This window comes from Carcharodon carcharias, chromosome 21 (assembly GCF_017639515.1).
Source record: "Carcharodon carcharias isolate sCarCar2 chromosome 21, sCarCar2.pri, whole genome shotgun sequence".
NCBI classification, from domain to species: Eukaryota; Metazoa; Chordata; class Chondrichthyes; order Lamniformes; family Lamnidae; genus Carcharodon; species Carcharodon carcharias.
Genome location: NC_054487.1, coordinates 49,572,613 through 49,591,206, shown reverse-complemented (window position 1 = coordinate 49,591,206; position 18,594 = coordinate 49,572,613). Strand labels below are relative to the sequence as shown.

The 18,594-nt window shown below is 42.8% G+C and overlaps 1 protein-coding gene across 2 annotated transcripts in view; it reads right to left on the bottom strand.

Annotated features, from left to right (window-relative positions):
• The window catches only part of mrps35 (mitochondrial ribosomal protein S35), a 52,617-nt gene that overhangs the window by 21,815 nt on the left and 12,208 nt on the right, over nt 1-18,594 (bottom strand). Inside the window, exon 6 of one of the 2 annotated variants that reach the window (XM_041215763.1) lies at nt 9,289-10,398. The exons of the other annotated variant lie outside the window; for it this stretch is intronic. Coding sequence (XP_041071697.1) covers nt 10,024-10,398 — 375 coding nt within the window. The 3' untranslated portion in view covers nt 9,289-10,023. Of the gene's footprint in view, nt 1-9,288; nt 10,399-18,594 lie in introns of those variants that run through there. 2 annotated transcript variants of the gene reach the window in all.

Sequence of the window (18,594 nt, the reverse complement as noted above, 5' to 3'; positions counted from 1 at the left end):
AAGATCATGGCTGATCTGCTCTGGGCCTCAACTTCTCTTTCGTGCCAGCTCCTCATAATCCTCAACTCCCCGATAATCCAAAAATCTAGCTATCTCCTCTTTAAATACTTTCAGTGATCTAGCCTCCACAACTCTCTGGGGTAGAGGATTCCAGACATTCACCACCCTCTTAGAGAAGAAATTCCTTTGCATCTCAGTTTTAAATGAGTGTCCCCTTACTCTGTAACTATGTCCCCTAGTTTGAGATTCCTCCACGAGTGGAAACTCTTCTCAACATCTAACTTGTCAAGCCCCTCAGAATTGTGTACACTTCAATAAGATCATCCCTCATTCTTCTAAACTCTAATGAATAAAGGCCTAACCTGTTTAGTTGAACTTGATAAGTCAACCCCTTCATCCAAGGAATCAGCCTAGTGAATCTCTTTTGAACTGCCTCTTAAAGCCAGTATATCCTTTCTTAAATACGGGGACCAAAACTGTAAACAGTACTCCAGGTGCAGCCTCACCAACAATCTGTACAGTTATAACAAGACTTCCCTACTTTTAAACTCCAAACCCCTAGCAATACAGGTCAAAATTCCATTTGCCTTCTCAATTATTTGCTGCACCTGCATGCTAACCTTTTGTGTTTCATGCACAAGAACAACCAGATCCCTCTGTGCTGAACTTCTTTGGAGTCTCTCTCCATTTAAATAATAGTCTGCTTTTTGATTCTTCTTATCAAAGTGCAAGACCTCATGCTTTCCTACATTAACTCTATCTGCCAAATTTTCAACCGCTCACTCAACCTATCTATATCCCCTTGCAGATTCCTTATGTCCTCATCATAACATGGCCTCCCACCAATTTTTGTATTGTCAGCAAATTTGGATACATTACACTCTACCCCCTCCTCCAAATCATTAAATAGCTAGTAAATAATTGAGGCCCTAGGACTGATCCTTGTGGCACTCCACTAGTTACGTCTTTCCAACCTGAGAAAGATCCATTAATCCCGACTCTCTGTCTTCTGTGTGTTAACCAATCCTCAATCCATGCTAATACATCACCCCAATACAGCAATTTTGAATACCAAATACTAATACCAAAAATGTTCATATTTCCCTACCTTAGTCTCATTATTATGCAATTGTTAACATTAATTGCCTTTTCCTACTCATCAACTAGCCCTCCCAACCTCTCCTGATCCCTTTTTTTGGTTTGTCTGTTACCACCGATTTGAACAACCTCCTGAAAGAAAATTACTACCTCCTGCAAAATTAAGATTGGTATGTTTCAGTCCTCAGCTCTGAATCCTTTCCATACAGTCAACACCAGCAGCCTTAACAGAAAACAATCACATGTACTAAATAGAAAATACAGCACAGAAACAGGCATGCAGCCTAACTTGTCAGTGCGTTTCTATGCTCCACAAGTCGCCTCCCATTCCATCCACCTCATGTCAGTCTTTTAAGCTATTTCCTTTTCCCTCATTTACTTGTCTGGTATCTCTTTGGAAGCATCCAAGCTATTAGTCGCAACCACATCAGTAATAGCAAGTTTCACATTCTAAGCACTCTCTGATTAAAAAAAATTCTCCTCAATTCCCTGCATGATTTAAAAAATCATTCACAGGATGTGGCATCGTTGGCAAGCCAACTGACCTTGAGAAGGTGAAGGTTGAGCTGCTGCAGTCCACGTGGTGAAGGTATTCTCACTTGTTAAGTAGTGAGCTCCAGAATTTTGACCTAGCAATGATAAATAAATGACGATTTACTTTCAAGTCAGGATGACTTGGAGGTGGTGGCATTCCCATGCGCCTGCTGACCTTGTCCTTCTAGGTGTTAGGAGGTCACAAGTTTGGGAGTGCTGCTCAAAAATCTTAGGCAAGTTGCTGCAGTGCATCACGTAAATAGTACACACTGCAGCCACCATGTAGCGGTGCTCGAGAGTGAAATATGCAAGGTGTTGGATGGGTTGTGAATCACTTGTCCCGGATGATGTTGAGCTTCGAGTGTTGTCAGTGCTGAGATCATTGTGACTTGTACCTTATAGGTGGTGCAAAGGCTTTAGGGAGTGAGAGGCGATTCACTCACCGCAGGATACCCAGCTTCTGACCTCCTCTTGTCGCTACAATATTTATACGGCTGGCCCAGTTAACTTTCTGGTCAATGGTAAACACCTGGATATCGATGGTGAGGATCCTGATATTGATAATGAAGGTGAATGCCAGGTGGAAGTGTTTAGGCCGTTAATTGTGTGGTGCGAATGTTACTTGTCACTGATCTGCTGTCCACATCTTGCTGCATGCGCACAACTGCTTCATTATCTGAGGAGGCATGAACGCAACTGAACATTGCACAATCAGCGAACATCCCCACTTCTGACCTTATGGCAGAGAAAGTTACTGCTGGAATATTTGAAGATGGTAGGCCCTAGGGCACTTCCCTGAGGAATTCCTTCAACCATGGCCTGGGGCTGAGATGATTGGCTTCCAACAAACACAACCATCTTCCTTTGTGCAAGATATGGCTCCAGTAGAAAATCTCTCCTCTGATCCCTACTGACTTCAATTTTACTATGGCTCCGTCATGCTATACTCCATCTAAGACCACCTTAAAATCAAGGGCAGTCACTCTCACTGCACCTCTGGAATTCAGCTTTTTTGCCCATGTTTGGACCTCGTGGTGTGGACAAGTGGCCCTAGCAGAATACAAACTGAGCAGGAATAAAAACAGAAAATGCTGTTAAAACTCAGCAGGTCTGCAAGCATCTGTGGAGAGAGAAACAGAGTTAATGTTTTGAGTCCATATGACTCTTCTTCAGAGCTAAATAGAGCTGAGCAGATTATCACTAAGCGCTGCTTCATAAGACTGTCAGCCACCCTTTACATCACTTTGCTGATCACTAAGAGTTGTTGATGGGATGGAAATTGTATTTATCCTGCTTTTTGTGGACTGGACACCTTGGGCATTTTTTCACATTGTCGGGTAGATGCCAGTGTTGTAGTTTTACTGGAACAGTTTGGCGAGAGGTGCAGCTAGTTCTGGTAGCACAAGTTTTCAGCACTACAGCTGGATGTTGTCAGAGCTCATAGCGCAGCTGTTTTTTAATATCACACTGAGTGAATCTAATCGATTGAGGACTGGTTTCTGTGATGTTGGAGACCTCTGGAGATTGCCAATATGAATCATCCACTCAGCACTAATGGTTGAAGATGACTGCAAATGCTTCAGCCCTGTCTTTTGCACTCATGTTCTGGGGTCTGCTATTATAGAAGATGGGTATATTCGCGAAGCCTCCTCCTTCCATTGGCTAATAGTCCACTACCATTCACAAATGGATGCAGCAAGACTACAAAGCTTTAATCGAACTGTTGATTGTGGGTTTGCTTAACTGTCTAAAGCATGTTGCATATGCTGTTTAGCATGCATGTGGTCCTGTGTTGTAGCTTCACCAGGCTGGTGCTTATTTGTAACTATCATGTATTTATGGCTCCTAGCTTTGGATTCTGCCATAAGTGAAAACATTTTCTCCATATTTACCCTGTCCAAATTATTCATAATTTTAAAAGCCTCTATCAAATTGCCTCTAACTTTCCTCTTTTTAAAAAAAAAACCCTAACTTGCAATCTTTCCTGATAGATGTAATCTCTCTATTGTTACCATCTTCATAAATCTTTTTGCTCTTCATCCTTTTTATGGAGAACAGGTCTGTCCACAATATTCGAAGTGCAGCCTGACCAAGGTCCTAGATAAGTTAAACATTATTTCACTACTTTTGAATTCAAAACATTCACAAATAAACTCAAATGTTTTGTTAGCATTTTTTATTTTAATTTAATTTTATAACTTTCTGGCCTGCAATGCAGCTTTTAATGATTTGTTCATCTCTATCTGTAGATTCCTTTTCTTTTCCACCCCATTCAGTTTCTTATTTTCAAAGGTGTATGCGATGTTTTTGTTTTCCCTACCAGAGGGGATCATCTCAGATTTATCCATGTTAAAGTTAATTTGTCATTTAAGTGCCAAATCTGCAAATTTTCTAATGCCTTCTTTTATTAAGTGGCATTCTTCCTCAGTGTTAACCTTCCCCTTACCCTACCCCAGTTCAGTATCAGCAAATTTTTTGCTATTGAGTTAATTATTCCCAAGTCCAAATCATAAATGTAAATTCTGAGTAATTCTACTTTCTTCCAATCTGAATAACTATCCTTTACCCGTAATTTGCACTTCTATTTTCAAGCCAAACTGTTATCCGTGCAGCTATTTGCCCTTGACCTCACACGGCCTAAACCTTGTCACAAAACTGTTGTGTGGTATCCTATCAATAGTCTTTTGAAAATCTAAGTATATCAGTTGCATCATCCATGTCGCTGTTACTTCTTGAAAGAACTCTATCAGTTTAGTTAAGCATGACTTAGCCTTTCAGAATACATTCCGATTTAAAAAAAAAATTTTCTGTCACCAGATGCTTTTATAGACATTTATAGATTCTAGTATCTTTCCGATCACTGGCATTAAATTGACTTGTCTATATTTCCCAGGTACAAGTTTCCCTTGTGTACAGTACAATATTAGCTTCTGTCAGTCTGGGACTGCTCCTTCTTTTGTATATAAACGTGTGCCTCTGTTATCTCCTTTCTAGTTTCCTTGAGTACAAGTGTTTACGTAGCATCCAGACCTGGGGTTTTATTCTTTTCTACTTTTACTAGTTTGTGAATTATTTTCTATATTCCTTTTGAGCTCATTCTTAAGTATCTGATTTATCATCTTCTTCAGTATCTGATTTATCATCTTCTTCAGTATCTGATTTTTCATCTTATTTAGTAAAAACTGAGGCAAAGTAGTTATGCAATACTTCTGCCACTTTTCTGACATTACCTATGAGCTCATTTTGTTCATCCTTTAGTGGCCCTACCTACAACTTTTCAAATTTTCCTTTTGTTATTTTTGTCTATACAACACATTTATTTTTCTATTCATTGATAATTTGATTTTGTAATTTCTGTGAACTGCACTAAGTGCAGTAGCAAGCATGAAAAACGATGTTTTACCTGTCAGCCACAATGGCGGATTTTCGCACTGTATTGTCTGCTTCCTAGACATGTCCCTCATTAATAACGCATTCTCAGGAAACACACCGGATCGCTAGCATTGGATTTGGATTTGCCTGCCACGCCATGACCTCAGCACTTCCTCGCTCTGGGCACTGTATTTAAAGCATACCAGAGTGCAGCCTTCTTCACGTCTACAGACTGGGACTGCTCCAGGCGACAGATGGCCCCGAAAGCAAAGGTGATGGCAGCCACCAAATTTAGTGACACCTCTCTGGGGTGCCTGCGGGATGCAGTGGAAGGCCGCCATGAACTCCTCTATCTCTGCTCTGGACCTCCTCTGCAGGAGGTCCACCAGAGTCACCAATCCGGCCTGGCAGGCGGTGACAACGGCAGTGTCAGTCAGCAGAGCACAGAGGAGGTCAGTCATCCAGTGCAGAAAGAGGATGAATGATCTCATCAATTCTGCCAGGGTAAGTCAACCACCTCATCACCCTCAACACACTCCCAAACCCATCATACATCCACAGGAAGCTCTTACCTCAAGGGACACCACCACTAATTCTCACACACAGCTTCACATCTCCACCAGGCCATGTGCTCTGGAGCTTGCGCACTCATCCCATCCATGACTCTGCTCACCACACAAACGTTCCAGGGATCCTCATCATCTGCTGACATGTGTCTTGCTCACAGACACTTCATCTGTTTTCATGCAGAATAAGCTGGCTCAACTGGAGGGAGAGGTCTGAAAGTGAACAGACTGGAAGTGGAGTGGCTGACATTAAGCCCCTCACTCACTTTGAAAAGTGTCCCATCGCGCTGACTGGTGAGGACATGGACCATGCTTGCGGCAGTGAGGTCAGCAGCAAACATCCACGTGATGATCCTGCACCACATCATTCCTTTCTCAACGCAACTGTGTGAGTGCTCTGTCTCTGGTTTTTGACTCTGTTGGCATGCACTAATTATCTTTACTTTGGTTCACAGAGACTTCTGCCAAATGACCGACATCCTCAGCTCCATCCTTGTCCTCACCTCCAGTGAAGAGGAGGCCTCCTCCAATGAAGAGCTGGAAATAAGTAGCCTGGAAGACCCGTCACAGCGCATACTCACACCCTGCACCAGCAAGAGATGCAAACCTCGGTGGGACCTTGATCTAGAGCAGGCTTGGGTTCACAATCTGGTGCTCACTGCATAGAGGCGTGTCAGCAGCAGGAGGACGCAGGTTCAGTTGAGCCCACTCACAATGCTAGGGAAGAAGCATCTGCGAGGCCCGAGACAGGTGAAGAACCCCTGGATTCGGCATTCCAACTCATCCTGGAGAGTTAACAGAAGATGGGGAACATCACACAGAGCTGTTGGAAGCCCTCAAAAGAGTGGCACGCGAATTGGAGAATTGCATCCGCTTGCTCTCTGATGAAGTGATGCCCACATGTGCGCGCATGGAGGTCTCAATGGGAAAGATGGCAGACACCATGGAGACCCTGGTCCAGCAGAACCTGCACTCCATTGCGGTAGCCATGAATGAGTTCCTGCAGTGACCATGCGAGGGGGAAACGGGGCAACCTCGACATCCCTCCAAGTACTCCTTCCCCTCAAGAAGTCAGACAGGAACCCTCGGACACCTGAAGGGAGGAGGAGCGGCAGCTGGCCATCCCTGGGTCATCCATTCAGGAATCTCGGAAGCTGTCCGCTCCTTCCGAGTCCCCTTTGTCTGTGACCCCATCAACCTTGTCCTTTGTCATCGCAGAGGGAGCAGCCAGCCCACAAGAGAAGGCACCCCCCACCCCCACCCCCCCCCCCCGCCCCCGCAAGGACTCGGCTCTCTAGAGGGAGAAGTGTATGTGACAGGGCCTTTTGGAGCCTCGTACAAGCACTCTCCCATGCATGTGGAGCCTTCAACCATCACACTCATCTCACTGTCCCGGGCATTTTCAATGCTGCCTGCTGGGGTTCTCTTTCAGTTGTCCATCTGAGCTGACCTGCATCTCCACCCACCCACTGTTCACACTCTCATGTAGCACCTGTGCTCATCCAACACAAGGCTCCACTCATTTTCGATTTCAAAAAGATGGTAGAGGTCCAATTCCTCATGAGTTCCCCCACCATTTCCCCTCCCCTTCCCTGGTCACCCAGGCCTTTTCCCCATAACCTTAGTCCTCCCTTGCATTACCTTCGACCTCCCCACCATAACCATCCAGCCTGAACCCTTGTCATTCCAGGATGTCCAGGTGAACATGCACGTTCCCTATCTTTCTGAAAATCCCACCCCCACCGACCTCCCCGACCCCCTTCCTTTCTAATCCCTGTGTTCGTGTACCCACCAAACACCCTCACTGCCCCTTCTATCTATCGACACTATCGCACCCTCATCCTTCATCCTATTGGCTCTCACTGCCCCCTGTTACTCTAACCATGCCCTCCTACCACATCCACCCTGAGTTTGTTCCCCAGGTGGCAGTCAATGATTCCATAGACCCCTCCCTTGCACATTCACCTGGACATTGCACCCCCTACTTATCCCCATTAGAACCTCCTCCCCCCGGACACTTTCTCCCTTCTGAACTCCTCCCTTATTCCTTCCTCCACCCGTGCACCTTCCCCCCACCCCCTGCTCATCCTGCACTCCCTCCTCTGGCTGGACACATTTCTCTGTTTGGACCCCCTTCATTCCCCACACACCTTATCACCTGTGAACTCCCTCCCTTATACACATCTCCCAACTTGCACCATTCTCCCAGTTAACTCTTCCCCCCAACGGGTTTCCTCCTCCTCCTCCCCGGGCACCTTTTCCCTGCACCAACCACCCCTGTTACCTTTGCGCCCCCTCCCCCAGCTTCCCTGCTTGCATCATTCTCTCCCATTACATCAAGGTTACACCTTCTTTCTCCTCCTTCGCGGACACCTTCGCTGCCCCCACCCCTACCCAACCAACCTCACACCCTTGATGCTTTCGCCACCCCTCCCCCCTCCAACATCCCCACTTGCACCATTCTTCCCCATTACACCATCCCACTTCCGGACTTCCTCCACCCCCTGGACACCTTAGTGCAATCTCTCCCTCCCAACTTCACCCAACCCCCAGGTACACCTTCCATTCCCCACCCCCCAGCCTCAGCCTCACCCTCCCCCTGGTACATCTTCCTCTCCCACTCACACCTCGGCCTTTCTCTCTCCAACCCCCACCCACTGGCAACCTTTGCTGATCATCTGTACCAGCCCACTGCTAAGTCTGTGAAGTTCCAAAGCATTAATGGACACCATGGAAGATGGTGTGAGACCATGGAGAAACCTGAGAAGTTACGAAGCCTCAGCGAAGTTGAAGCTTCTGCACGGAGACCTAAGAGCTGCTTCCCGACGGAGCCACGTGTATGAGGATCCACCCACCATGCAATGCACATGTTCCTCCAGGGTCCGGTAGCTGTATGCCTCCAGCATCATCTCCTTAGGTGTTCGCGATTTGAACAAGGCCCTATAAGTAAGTCCCACACGTCACACTTGTCCACACGTTCTGGGCTGGCGTGTTTTCCCACCAGTGTAATGATAAATTGGGCTTGGGGGGCTGGTGGTAAATTCCAGTCGGGCCTTACTTTGTAACCCATTAGAGGGATGCAAATCGGGCTCACTGCAGCATCTAGCGGGATTCACAATCTGCCATCTTCAGATGATCCTGCTGTGATTTCACACTAGTACGAAACTGATTTTGGTCCCTCTCGCCCACCGTGACGCTCACCACAAACAGGAGCGCCAATTATGCCATCTGTCTTTGATTTTGTTTAACACTTTTCTCCTACTTTCCTCGTATTCCCTTTTGTTCTCTCCTTTAATAATATTCAAGTACTCCTAATATGCTTTTTTCTCCAGCTTCATTTTTTCCTTTAATACTTTATTCATCCAGTGCCCCATAATTCAGCTCACTTGTTTATTGGCTTTCAAATTAATTTCTCTACCCTCTTAAAGATTTCACACTTTTTAAAAAATATTTTCTCCCAGCTTATCTTTACTTTCACTCTTCTTCCCTCATATTTTGCTCTTTTCTATGATCTTAGTCCTCCTTGTGTCACACTCGATTCTGATCTTGAACTTTACTGTGTTTCGATCATGACTATCAGGTCACCCATTTGCTCCTACTTCTTTTATTGGTTCTAGTTCATTCCAAGATCTGCAATGATTTTTTTTTTGTTGGGACTTCTTACATACTGAGTAAGAAAGGAGTCCTGTGTATGCTGTAAAAATTCAACTCTCTTTGGTTACTTCATGCCAGTTTATTAGGAGGTAGTTGAAATTTCCCTTGATAGGTATTACATGTCTGCCATTCACCTCTTATTTGCTTCTCTAATTTCCTTCAAAAGTTCAAAATCAAATTATCAATGTGGTCTACCTCTATTAGGGTGATATTGGGTGGAATTTTACAGACCCTCCTGGCAGTGGGATCTTCTGGTCCTGCCAAAGTCAATGGCTTTTGAATGACTCACTGCACTTTTTGGCCCTGCCCCCTCCGCAAAAAGGTTGTAAAATTCCGCCCCTTATCTTTTAACTCAATCCATATGGATGCTGTATCTAATTAATAGTTATATCTTTTTTTTCTACTGCCATTGTTACAGTTAACTAGTAGAGCTAGCCACCTTCCCTGCTTTCCAAGTGTGTTTTATTCAGCAATATTTAGTTGCCAATCTGTTCTTCATGTAGCCATGTTTCAGTCATCCCTACTATATCTTCTTTACAAATGATTGCCTCTAGTTCATCTATTTTGTTTTGAATACTATATACATTGCAGTACCAACTGTTTAATTTATTATACCTTTTATAGTTTTTACTTATTTTACCATTATGCTCTATTTGCAATTTGTGTTAACCCTGTTCCTTCCTTTAGCTTGACCTACGCTCTTTTTCCAATTCTTTTACTGCCAGAATTTTGTAACATTTAACAATTCCCTTCACCCTATGTTGTTATTAAAAACCATACTTACAGCCCTGGTTATCTTTCATGCTAGCACATTGGTCCAAGCACAGTTGCAGTCAATCCCAACTGTACAGCTCCTTCCTGTCCAAGTAATACTATAGCGTCCTGTGAAATTGAAACCCTCTTTCCCACAACATTCCTTTGGCCACAGGTTGACTTTTTTAACTGTTTTGACCCGATGATAATTTGGGTAAGAGATTATAACCAACAGAATCCTGCCTTTAAATTTAATTTCTAATCGCTGATACTCCCTTGAGCAGGGTCTCTTCCCTAATTTTTCTGTTGTTGATTCGGTTATAGAGCATAACAACTGGATCCTCCTTCTCTCTTCCCAGCTGTTTTGAAACGTCCTGTACTTGGCACCAGGCAGGAAACATATCCTTTGGGACTCTTGAACCTGACAACAAAGAATATTGCATTTCTACCTAATTACAGAATCTCTAACAACTACAACCTTTCTATTCTACCTCTCCACCCCCCCATCCCCCCCCCGATAGACTCTTTCTTCATAGTGCCTTGGTCAGCATTTTGAATGTCCTTCCCAGTCTCTCTACTTATCCTCATAGGTAGAATTCTTTGTATCTGTTGGAAAGCGGTAGCGTCTAATGGACCTTTTTCATTAGCTGTCCAATGTTCCCTTATCTGGCTTTCTGATAATCACAGTTTACCCCTTCTAGCACCTGTGCTTTCCTCTGGTGTGCGACTGTACTCTAGAGTAAACTATTTAGAAATTCCTCCTTCTCCTTTTCGTGTCAAGTATTTCTTGTTCAGACTGCAGCTCAACAACTCAACTGGAGTGGCTCGAGGCAGAGATTTTCTTGCACCTGTGATAGTCTGGGATGGTCTATAATCCACAATATCCCACTTATTAAAATCCCAACACCAATTTGAGTAATTTCTTTGTTATCTGTAATTTATTCCATGAACAGATTGATAATTGGAGATCAGGATTTAATAGTGGATTTAGCTTGAGGTTAAGTAAGTTACCGTGATTAATTAGCTATTCGTAAGTTATTAGCATCTTGAAATGCAGTTAGAATTTAATCATTTAGCTGCTTTTTTAAAAACTTATACTTGTGCCAATATCAAGTCAAGTTGAACACCAACCACTGACAATACTAAACATACAAGGAATAGCTAGATACTTATTTCGTTGGCTCTGCTGCTCCTGTTTTAATTACGATGCCATTTTCCCTATTTCATCCAGTATTATATACTTAGAATCATAGAATGGTTGCAGCACAAAAAGCCATTTGGCCCGTTGTGCCCATGTCAGCTCTCGCAAGAGCAACTCAGTTAGTCCCACTATCCCACCCTTACCCTACCCTGCAAATTCTTTCTTCAGGTGCTTACCAATTCTCTTTTGAAAGCTACCACACTCTCAGGCAGTACATTCCAGATCCTGAACACATGCTGTTTAAAAGGTTGCCATTGGTTATTTGCCAATCACCTTAAATTAGCATCCTTTGGTTCTTGAACCTTTTGCCAATGGAAACAATTTCTGTCTACCTACTCCACCTAGACTGCTTATAATTTTGAGATCTCTATTAAATAACCTCTCAAAGGAGAACAATCCCAACTTCTATCAACCTAGTAACTGAAGCCTTTCATCCCTGGAACCATTTTTGCCAATCTCTTCTGCACCATCTAAAGCCTTGACATTCTTCCTAAAGTGCTTCCTAAAGTACTCCAGTTGAGGCCAAACAGTTGTTTTGTAAAAATTCATCATAATTTCTTACCTTTTTGTATTCTATACCTCTATTTATAAAGCCTAGGATCCTGTACACCTTTTTAACCACTTTATCAACTTGCCCTGCTACCTTCAACAATTTGAGCACTTACACCCCTATGTCTTTGTTCTTGAGCCCCCTTTAGGAATGCACCTTTAATTTATATTGCCTCCTCTTGTTCTTCCTATGAAAATCTATCATATTTCTCTGCATTAAATTTCATCTGCCACATGCCCGTCAATCCCACTAGCCTATGTCCCCTTGAAGTCCATCATTATCCTTCTCACAGTTAACAATACTTCCAAGTTTTGTGTCATTTTGCAAAATTTGAAATTTTGCCTTGTACACCCAATCTAGGTTATTAATATATATCAAGTACCAACTGTATACCTTTCTCCAGTCCTAAAAACAAATGCTCACCACTGTTCTGCATTCTGTCGTTCAAACAACTTCAAACCCGTGCCACCCACTGTTCCTTTTATTCGGCAGTCTTAAACTTTGCTGAAATGTCTACGATGTGGCACTTTACCAAATACCTTTTGGAAGCCCATATACACATCGGCCTCATCGACTCTCCCTATTGCGCCATCAAAAAAACTCAATCATGATTTACCTTTAACAAAATCGAGTGAGTTTTCCTTAACTAATCCACGCTTGCCCAGGTTCCTGTTAATTTTATTTCAGGTTATAGTTTCTAAAAGCTTTCCCGCCTCCAAGGTTATGCTAAATGGCCTATAGTTGCTTTTTATTTACCTTTTTTTGAACAAGGGTGTAACATTTTCAGTTCCTAGTCCTCTGGCACTACCCTGTATCTGAGAAAGATTGGAAGAATATGATCGTCGCATGCTTACTTCCTTCAGCATCCTCAGATGCATCTCATCCGATCCTGGTGACTTATCAGCTGAGTAGAGCCAGCCTTCCCAATGCCTCCTCCATCAAATTTTAGCCCATTCAATATTTCAACCATCTTTTTCTTCTTCACTATGATTTCAGCAGCAGCATCTTCCTTGGTAAAGTCAGATGCAAAAAAAGATTTAGTCCCTCTGCTCAGTCCCTACACAGATCCCCTTCTTTGTCCCTAATTGCCCCACATCTTCACTTATGGCCCTTTTACTATTTATACGTTTATTCTCATGGACAGAAATTTGTGCGTTTTTGTATTGTCTGTGATCAATGTGTTTTGTATGGAGGTGTGTGTATGTTCTTACCCTCAGAGTGGTTGTCCCAATTTAAATAATTTCAGCAGCAAGCTTTGAGAGTTTAAAAAATAAAAAAGGTTATTTATTATTCCACACTTGCCTGAGATTTTTGTAAGGAACATATATTTTTATTTCTGTTAGACTGTTGTAAAGAACATCTCTTTTTATTTTCTATTGGACTGTGGGTTCAAATTACAATGGCTGCAGATTGAAAGGCATGTCCACTGGAACAGGATGAGAAATATATACAATGTTGCAGTCCCGGAACAGAGTGCGTCATGAAAGACAGGATGGTGCCGGAAAGGAGTCCTTGACCAAGGGAGCCGCCTGGCAACATTTTAATTGGCTCCTGACCAGGTGACTGGATTTTGAGTAAGAAGCAGTGCAGCAGAATAGCTTTCAGCCTGAAAGGAACAAGACCTAAAACAACTTTCTCTTATGTGCGGAAAATTCTAGTAATTCCACAATTTTTCTTCTCATATCTCTATAACCTGCTCTCTCTCTGAAAACCCCTATCAAGAGGCAATGGGGAAAATCACCATTACAGACACTGAAAGGCAAGTGCTCAACCAGCGAATTAAAGACTGAAAGTGCTGGAAGACCACCTCATGTCATCAGCAAGAACTGAAAGGAATTTGGAAGACAACAATCAAAATCAACCCATCGAATCCTGTACTCTGGAATTGGTGCTAATGAACTGTTTTATCCCACCCTTAAAATCCAGGTTTTTGTGTGTCTTATGTGTGTGTATAGAGATTTAAGAAGGGGGTAGAGTTTAAGTTATAGTGCTGGAAATTAGCAGTTCATATTTCTTTCTTTTGCCAATGTTAATGACAGTTTGTTCGATAAACAGTTATTTACTTATTAAGTTTACAAACCTGGTGCTCATATCTTGTTAACCTAAATTAAACAGTTAGGTAGAATTGGGGCAATCTGGTGGTTTGTTCAAACTTTTCACATTTGTCGTGACTTGAGGAACAGTGGGGCTTGATATTACAGCGCACTATCCCCAGTGAGTCGTGACATTTTAAAAAACGCAATGTCTCACTCACCCACACTATCACTCACACAAAGACTAGATAGAGAAGAAGATAAAAACCAATACGATTACAACATATAATTGTCTTAGTCTCTCTTTTACGGCAGATCTGTAATTTCCTAGGTAAGCTGATGCTTTTAGTTGAAGTGAAGGTCTTGTAAGCAGAGGTTCCTTAGTGAGCTGCAAGGCTTTTTATAGTTGAATTTCTGTAAAGTTGGTTCTCAGGTGAACCTGAAGTTGAAACATGTTAGGGGAAGAGTCCTTCTCCCATTTTTGAGGTATTGCTGTTTATTACCCTGGCTGCTTAGGTGACTGCAGCTGGTTTGATGACTTTCTGATGGTCTCTGTGCCACTGAGGGGCTGATTCTTGTTTTAAAAGCAGATAGCAAACATGGCTGTCTCACCCATATGATCTGTTACAAGTCCAAAGTCTTTTTCCAAATAGGTGGGCAGTCAGGTTGATAAACATCCTCTGTTGTTATCAGACATTTTGAAATTTACCCAGTCTGGGTTCAAAGGGACCATCATAATACAATGGGAGATCGATGGGGATCCCTTCACATTTGTTTAAAATACATTGAGTTTTGGAATCAGAAAGGCAAGTCGGCTGGAACGCTATAGTCCTTTTGTTGACTTTCCACAGAACCATGGGAAAGTTACAGCACAGAAGGAGGCCATTTGGCCCATCTTGTCCATGCCAGCCCGAGGACACCCAGGTGCCCTTTTTAATCCCACCTTCCTGCACCCAGCCCATAGCCCTGCAGCTTACGGCACTTTAGGTGCAGATCCAGGTACTTTTTAAAAGAGTTTAAAGTTTCTGCCTCTACCACCAACTTGGGCGGCGAGTTCCAGACACCCACTACCCTCTGCGTAAAAAAGTTCTTCCTCATGTCCCCCCTACACCTTCTGCCACTTACCTTGAATCTATGTCCCCTGGTTCTAGAATTCTCCATCAAGGGAAACAATTTTATCCTGTCCACTCTATTTATTCCCCTCATAATTTTGTACACCCCTATCAAGTCACCTCTCAGCCTTCTTTGTTCCAAGGAAAATAACCCCAACCTATCCAATCTCTCCTCGTAGCTACACTTTTCTAACGCTGGCAATTCTTGTAAACCTCCTTTGCACCCTCTCCAGAGCTAATACGTCCTTCCTGTAATGTGGTAACCAGGACCGCACACAATACTCCAGTTGTGGCCTCACCAGTGTTTTATACAATTCCAACATTTTTTCCTTACTTTTATATTCTATACCTCTGCCAATGAAGGAGTGCATTCCATATGCCTTCTTTACAACCTTGTCTACTTGAACTGCTGCCTTCAGGGATCTGTGTACTTGTACGCCAAGATCTCCTACTTCATCTAACCCTCTTAGTGTAATCCCTGTAACTGCTTGACCTCCCTAAATGTATGACCTCACACTTCTCTATGTTAAAATCCATCTACCACTTTACCGCCCACTCCACCAACCCATCTATATCATTTGAGATTATGGCTATCCTCTACACTATCCACTACTCGGCCAATCTTCGTGTCATCTGCAAATTTCCCAATCGTGCTCCCCACGTTCATGTCCAAATCGTTAATATATAGCACAAACAGCAAGGGTCCCAACACTGAGCCCTGTGGAACACCACTTGAGACAACTTTCCATTTGCAAGGGCATCCATCGACCATTACCCTTTGTTTGCCACATTACCCTGAATCCCATGGGCTTTTACTTTCCTGACCAATCTGCCATGTGGGATCTTGCCAAATGCCTTGCTAAAATCCATGTACACAACATCCACTGCACTACCTTCATCAATCCTTCTTGTCACTTCTTCAAAGAATTCAAACAAATTTGTGAGGCAAGACCTTCCTTTAAAAAATCCATGCTGACCATCCCTGACTAGTCTATGCCTTTCCACACGACAGTTAATCTTATCTCTCAGGATTAATTCTACTAATTTGCTCACCACCGATTTAAGACTAACCAGCCTATAATTGTTTGGCATTTCCTTTGATCCTTTTTTAAACAATGGAACTGTGTTTGCATTTCTCCAGTCCTCCGGTGCTTCCCCTGTATCTAGTGAAGATTGGAAAATCATCCTCAGAGCATCTGCTATCTCCTCCCTGACTTCCTTCAGCAGCCTCGGAAACAATCTGTCTGGCCCTGGTGACTTATCAACTTTCAAGGATTTCAACCCTTTGAGTACTTCCTCTCTCTTTATGACTATCCCTTCCAATATCTCACAGTGTTCCTCCTGGACTAATGTATCTACATCCTCCCTTTCCTTTGTAAGCACGGAGACAAAATATTCATTCAAAACCCTTCCCACAGCCTCTGCATCTACACACAAGTTTCCATCTTCATCTCTGATAGGTTCCACTTTTTCCTTAACTAATCTGTATTGGTAAAACATCTTTGGGTTATCTTTAACTTTACTTGCTAATCTTTTTTCATGCCCTCTCTTTGATTTCCTTATTTCTTTTTTATTTCGTCCCTGCACTTCCTATATTCGTCTAGGCTGTCTGCAGTGCTTAGTTCTTTGTGTCTATTGTATGCTTTCTTGTTCTGTTTGATCTTCCCCTGTATTCCTCTAGACAACCAGGGAGGTCTAGATTTGGCAGTACCAGCTTTAACAAAGGGATGTGTGAATTCCCCGAATGGCTATGAATGACCGTATGTAATTAGGTATTTGCTTGAGTTTCAGGACTGTTACTACCAAAAGTCAAATGATTTGCAGCAGCCATTTTAACAGCATGTGTTAAAAATGTTAAAGTATTGTCTAAACTTTCATAATATACTGGAGCATGACATTATAGAAGACTTTTTGATTCCCTTTTATGTTAGCTGCCAGTCGCTTCTCATAAACTCTCTTTACTGCTCTTATTTCCTTTCTCACTTCCACTCTCTATTCAGCCTGCTTCTCACTTAGGTTATCAATGTGACATCTGTAATATGCACTCACTTTCTACTGCATCTTACTTTCTCATCATCCAGAGAGCTCTGGCTTTAGTTGCCCAATCTTTCTCTTGTGGGAATGCACCTCGACTGTAGCCAAACCATCTCTTCTTTAAAGGCAGCTCATTCTTCCATTACAGTTTTGCCTGCCAATCTTTGATTCCAAATTAACTGTGGCAGATCTGTTTGCACCCCATTGATATTGGCTGCCTTCCAATTCAGCATTTTTACTCCTTTTCCAGAGTATCATAAGGTTGGGGATGGCTATGATCACTGTTCCCTAAATGTTCCCCAACTGACACTTGATCCGCTTTACTCAGAAGCTCATTACTCAGAACCAGATTCAGCTACGTCTCCTTCTTCGTTGAGCTGGGAACACACTGATGTAGAAATTTTTCCTGAACATGCTTCCGAAATCCCTTCCCCTTTGTCCTTTACACTGTTACCATCTCAGTTTGTATCAGAATAATTAACATCCCCTATTTTCACTCCTCTATAGTTTTTGCACCTTTGCAATTTCGCTGTTAATTTACTCCTATATATCTTTCTCACTGGTTGGTGGCCTACAGCCAGTAGTGCAATGCTCTATTGCTTATTAATTCTAACCAAATAGATTCTGTCCTGATTCCTCTAGGTCATCCTCTCTTTCCAGCACTGGAATATTCTTCTTACTCAATACTACCATTCCTCATTCTTTATTTCCTTCCCTATGTTTCCTATACTGAGTATCCCAGGATATTTTGTATCCAGCCCTGGCCTTTTTTGAGCCAGGTCTCAATTTATTGCCACAACATCATCATATTCCCATGTGGTTATTTGTGCCTGCAGCTCACCAACCTTATTTACATACATGTGCTGTAAACCTCATTTAAACTTATTGCACTTCCTCTTTGTCTGACCCCACCTATTTCTTACTATCTAGTCTCTCCCAATCCATTTGACACCTTGCTTCTCTTTTCTAATGCTCAATCCTGGTTTCAAACGCCCTGTCAAATTAATTTAAACCCTCCCCAACAGCACTGGCAAACTATCTCATGAGGACATTGATCCCAACTTTGTTGCATCCAGCCTGAATAGGTCCCATCTCTCCCAGAACAATCCCAATGCCCAGGTAAAGCCCTCCTCTGCACCATTTCCCCAGCCATACGTCCATTAACTCTGTCTTCCTAATTCTATATTTACTGGGAGTAATCCAGCGACTGCTAACTTTGAGGTCCTGCTGCTAGTCTTTCTTAGCTCCCTAAAATCTACCTGCAGGGCCTCAGCAATTCTACCAACGTCATTGGTACTTATTTATTGTTCCCCTTGGTTTAAATGTCTTTGCACCTTTTACCCTCTCTGTACCTAATTCTCACTCTTACCAAATTCCCACTGTCACTCGATTTAGGAAGCCAATCCTTTTAGTCATTTTCCCAGTGCTATGCTACACAACATCACCCAGCAATAATTTTTGTGCCACCCTGCTCAGTGAGCTTTGGTATGTTGAAGCAGCTCTACTCACAAACAACCTTGCTTTCTGTGGTTTAATCAGTATTATAACTACTTTGAAAGCTTTACTCTTTTTCTGTTCCTTCTGGACTATCATTGTTAACAAGTTGCAAAAACCCTTAATAAAATCACAAACAATTTCAGTTGTGAACCAGGTTAGTCAATTGCCCCCAGAACTGCAGGAACTTTTT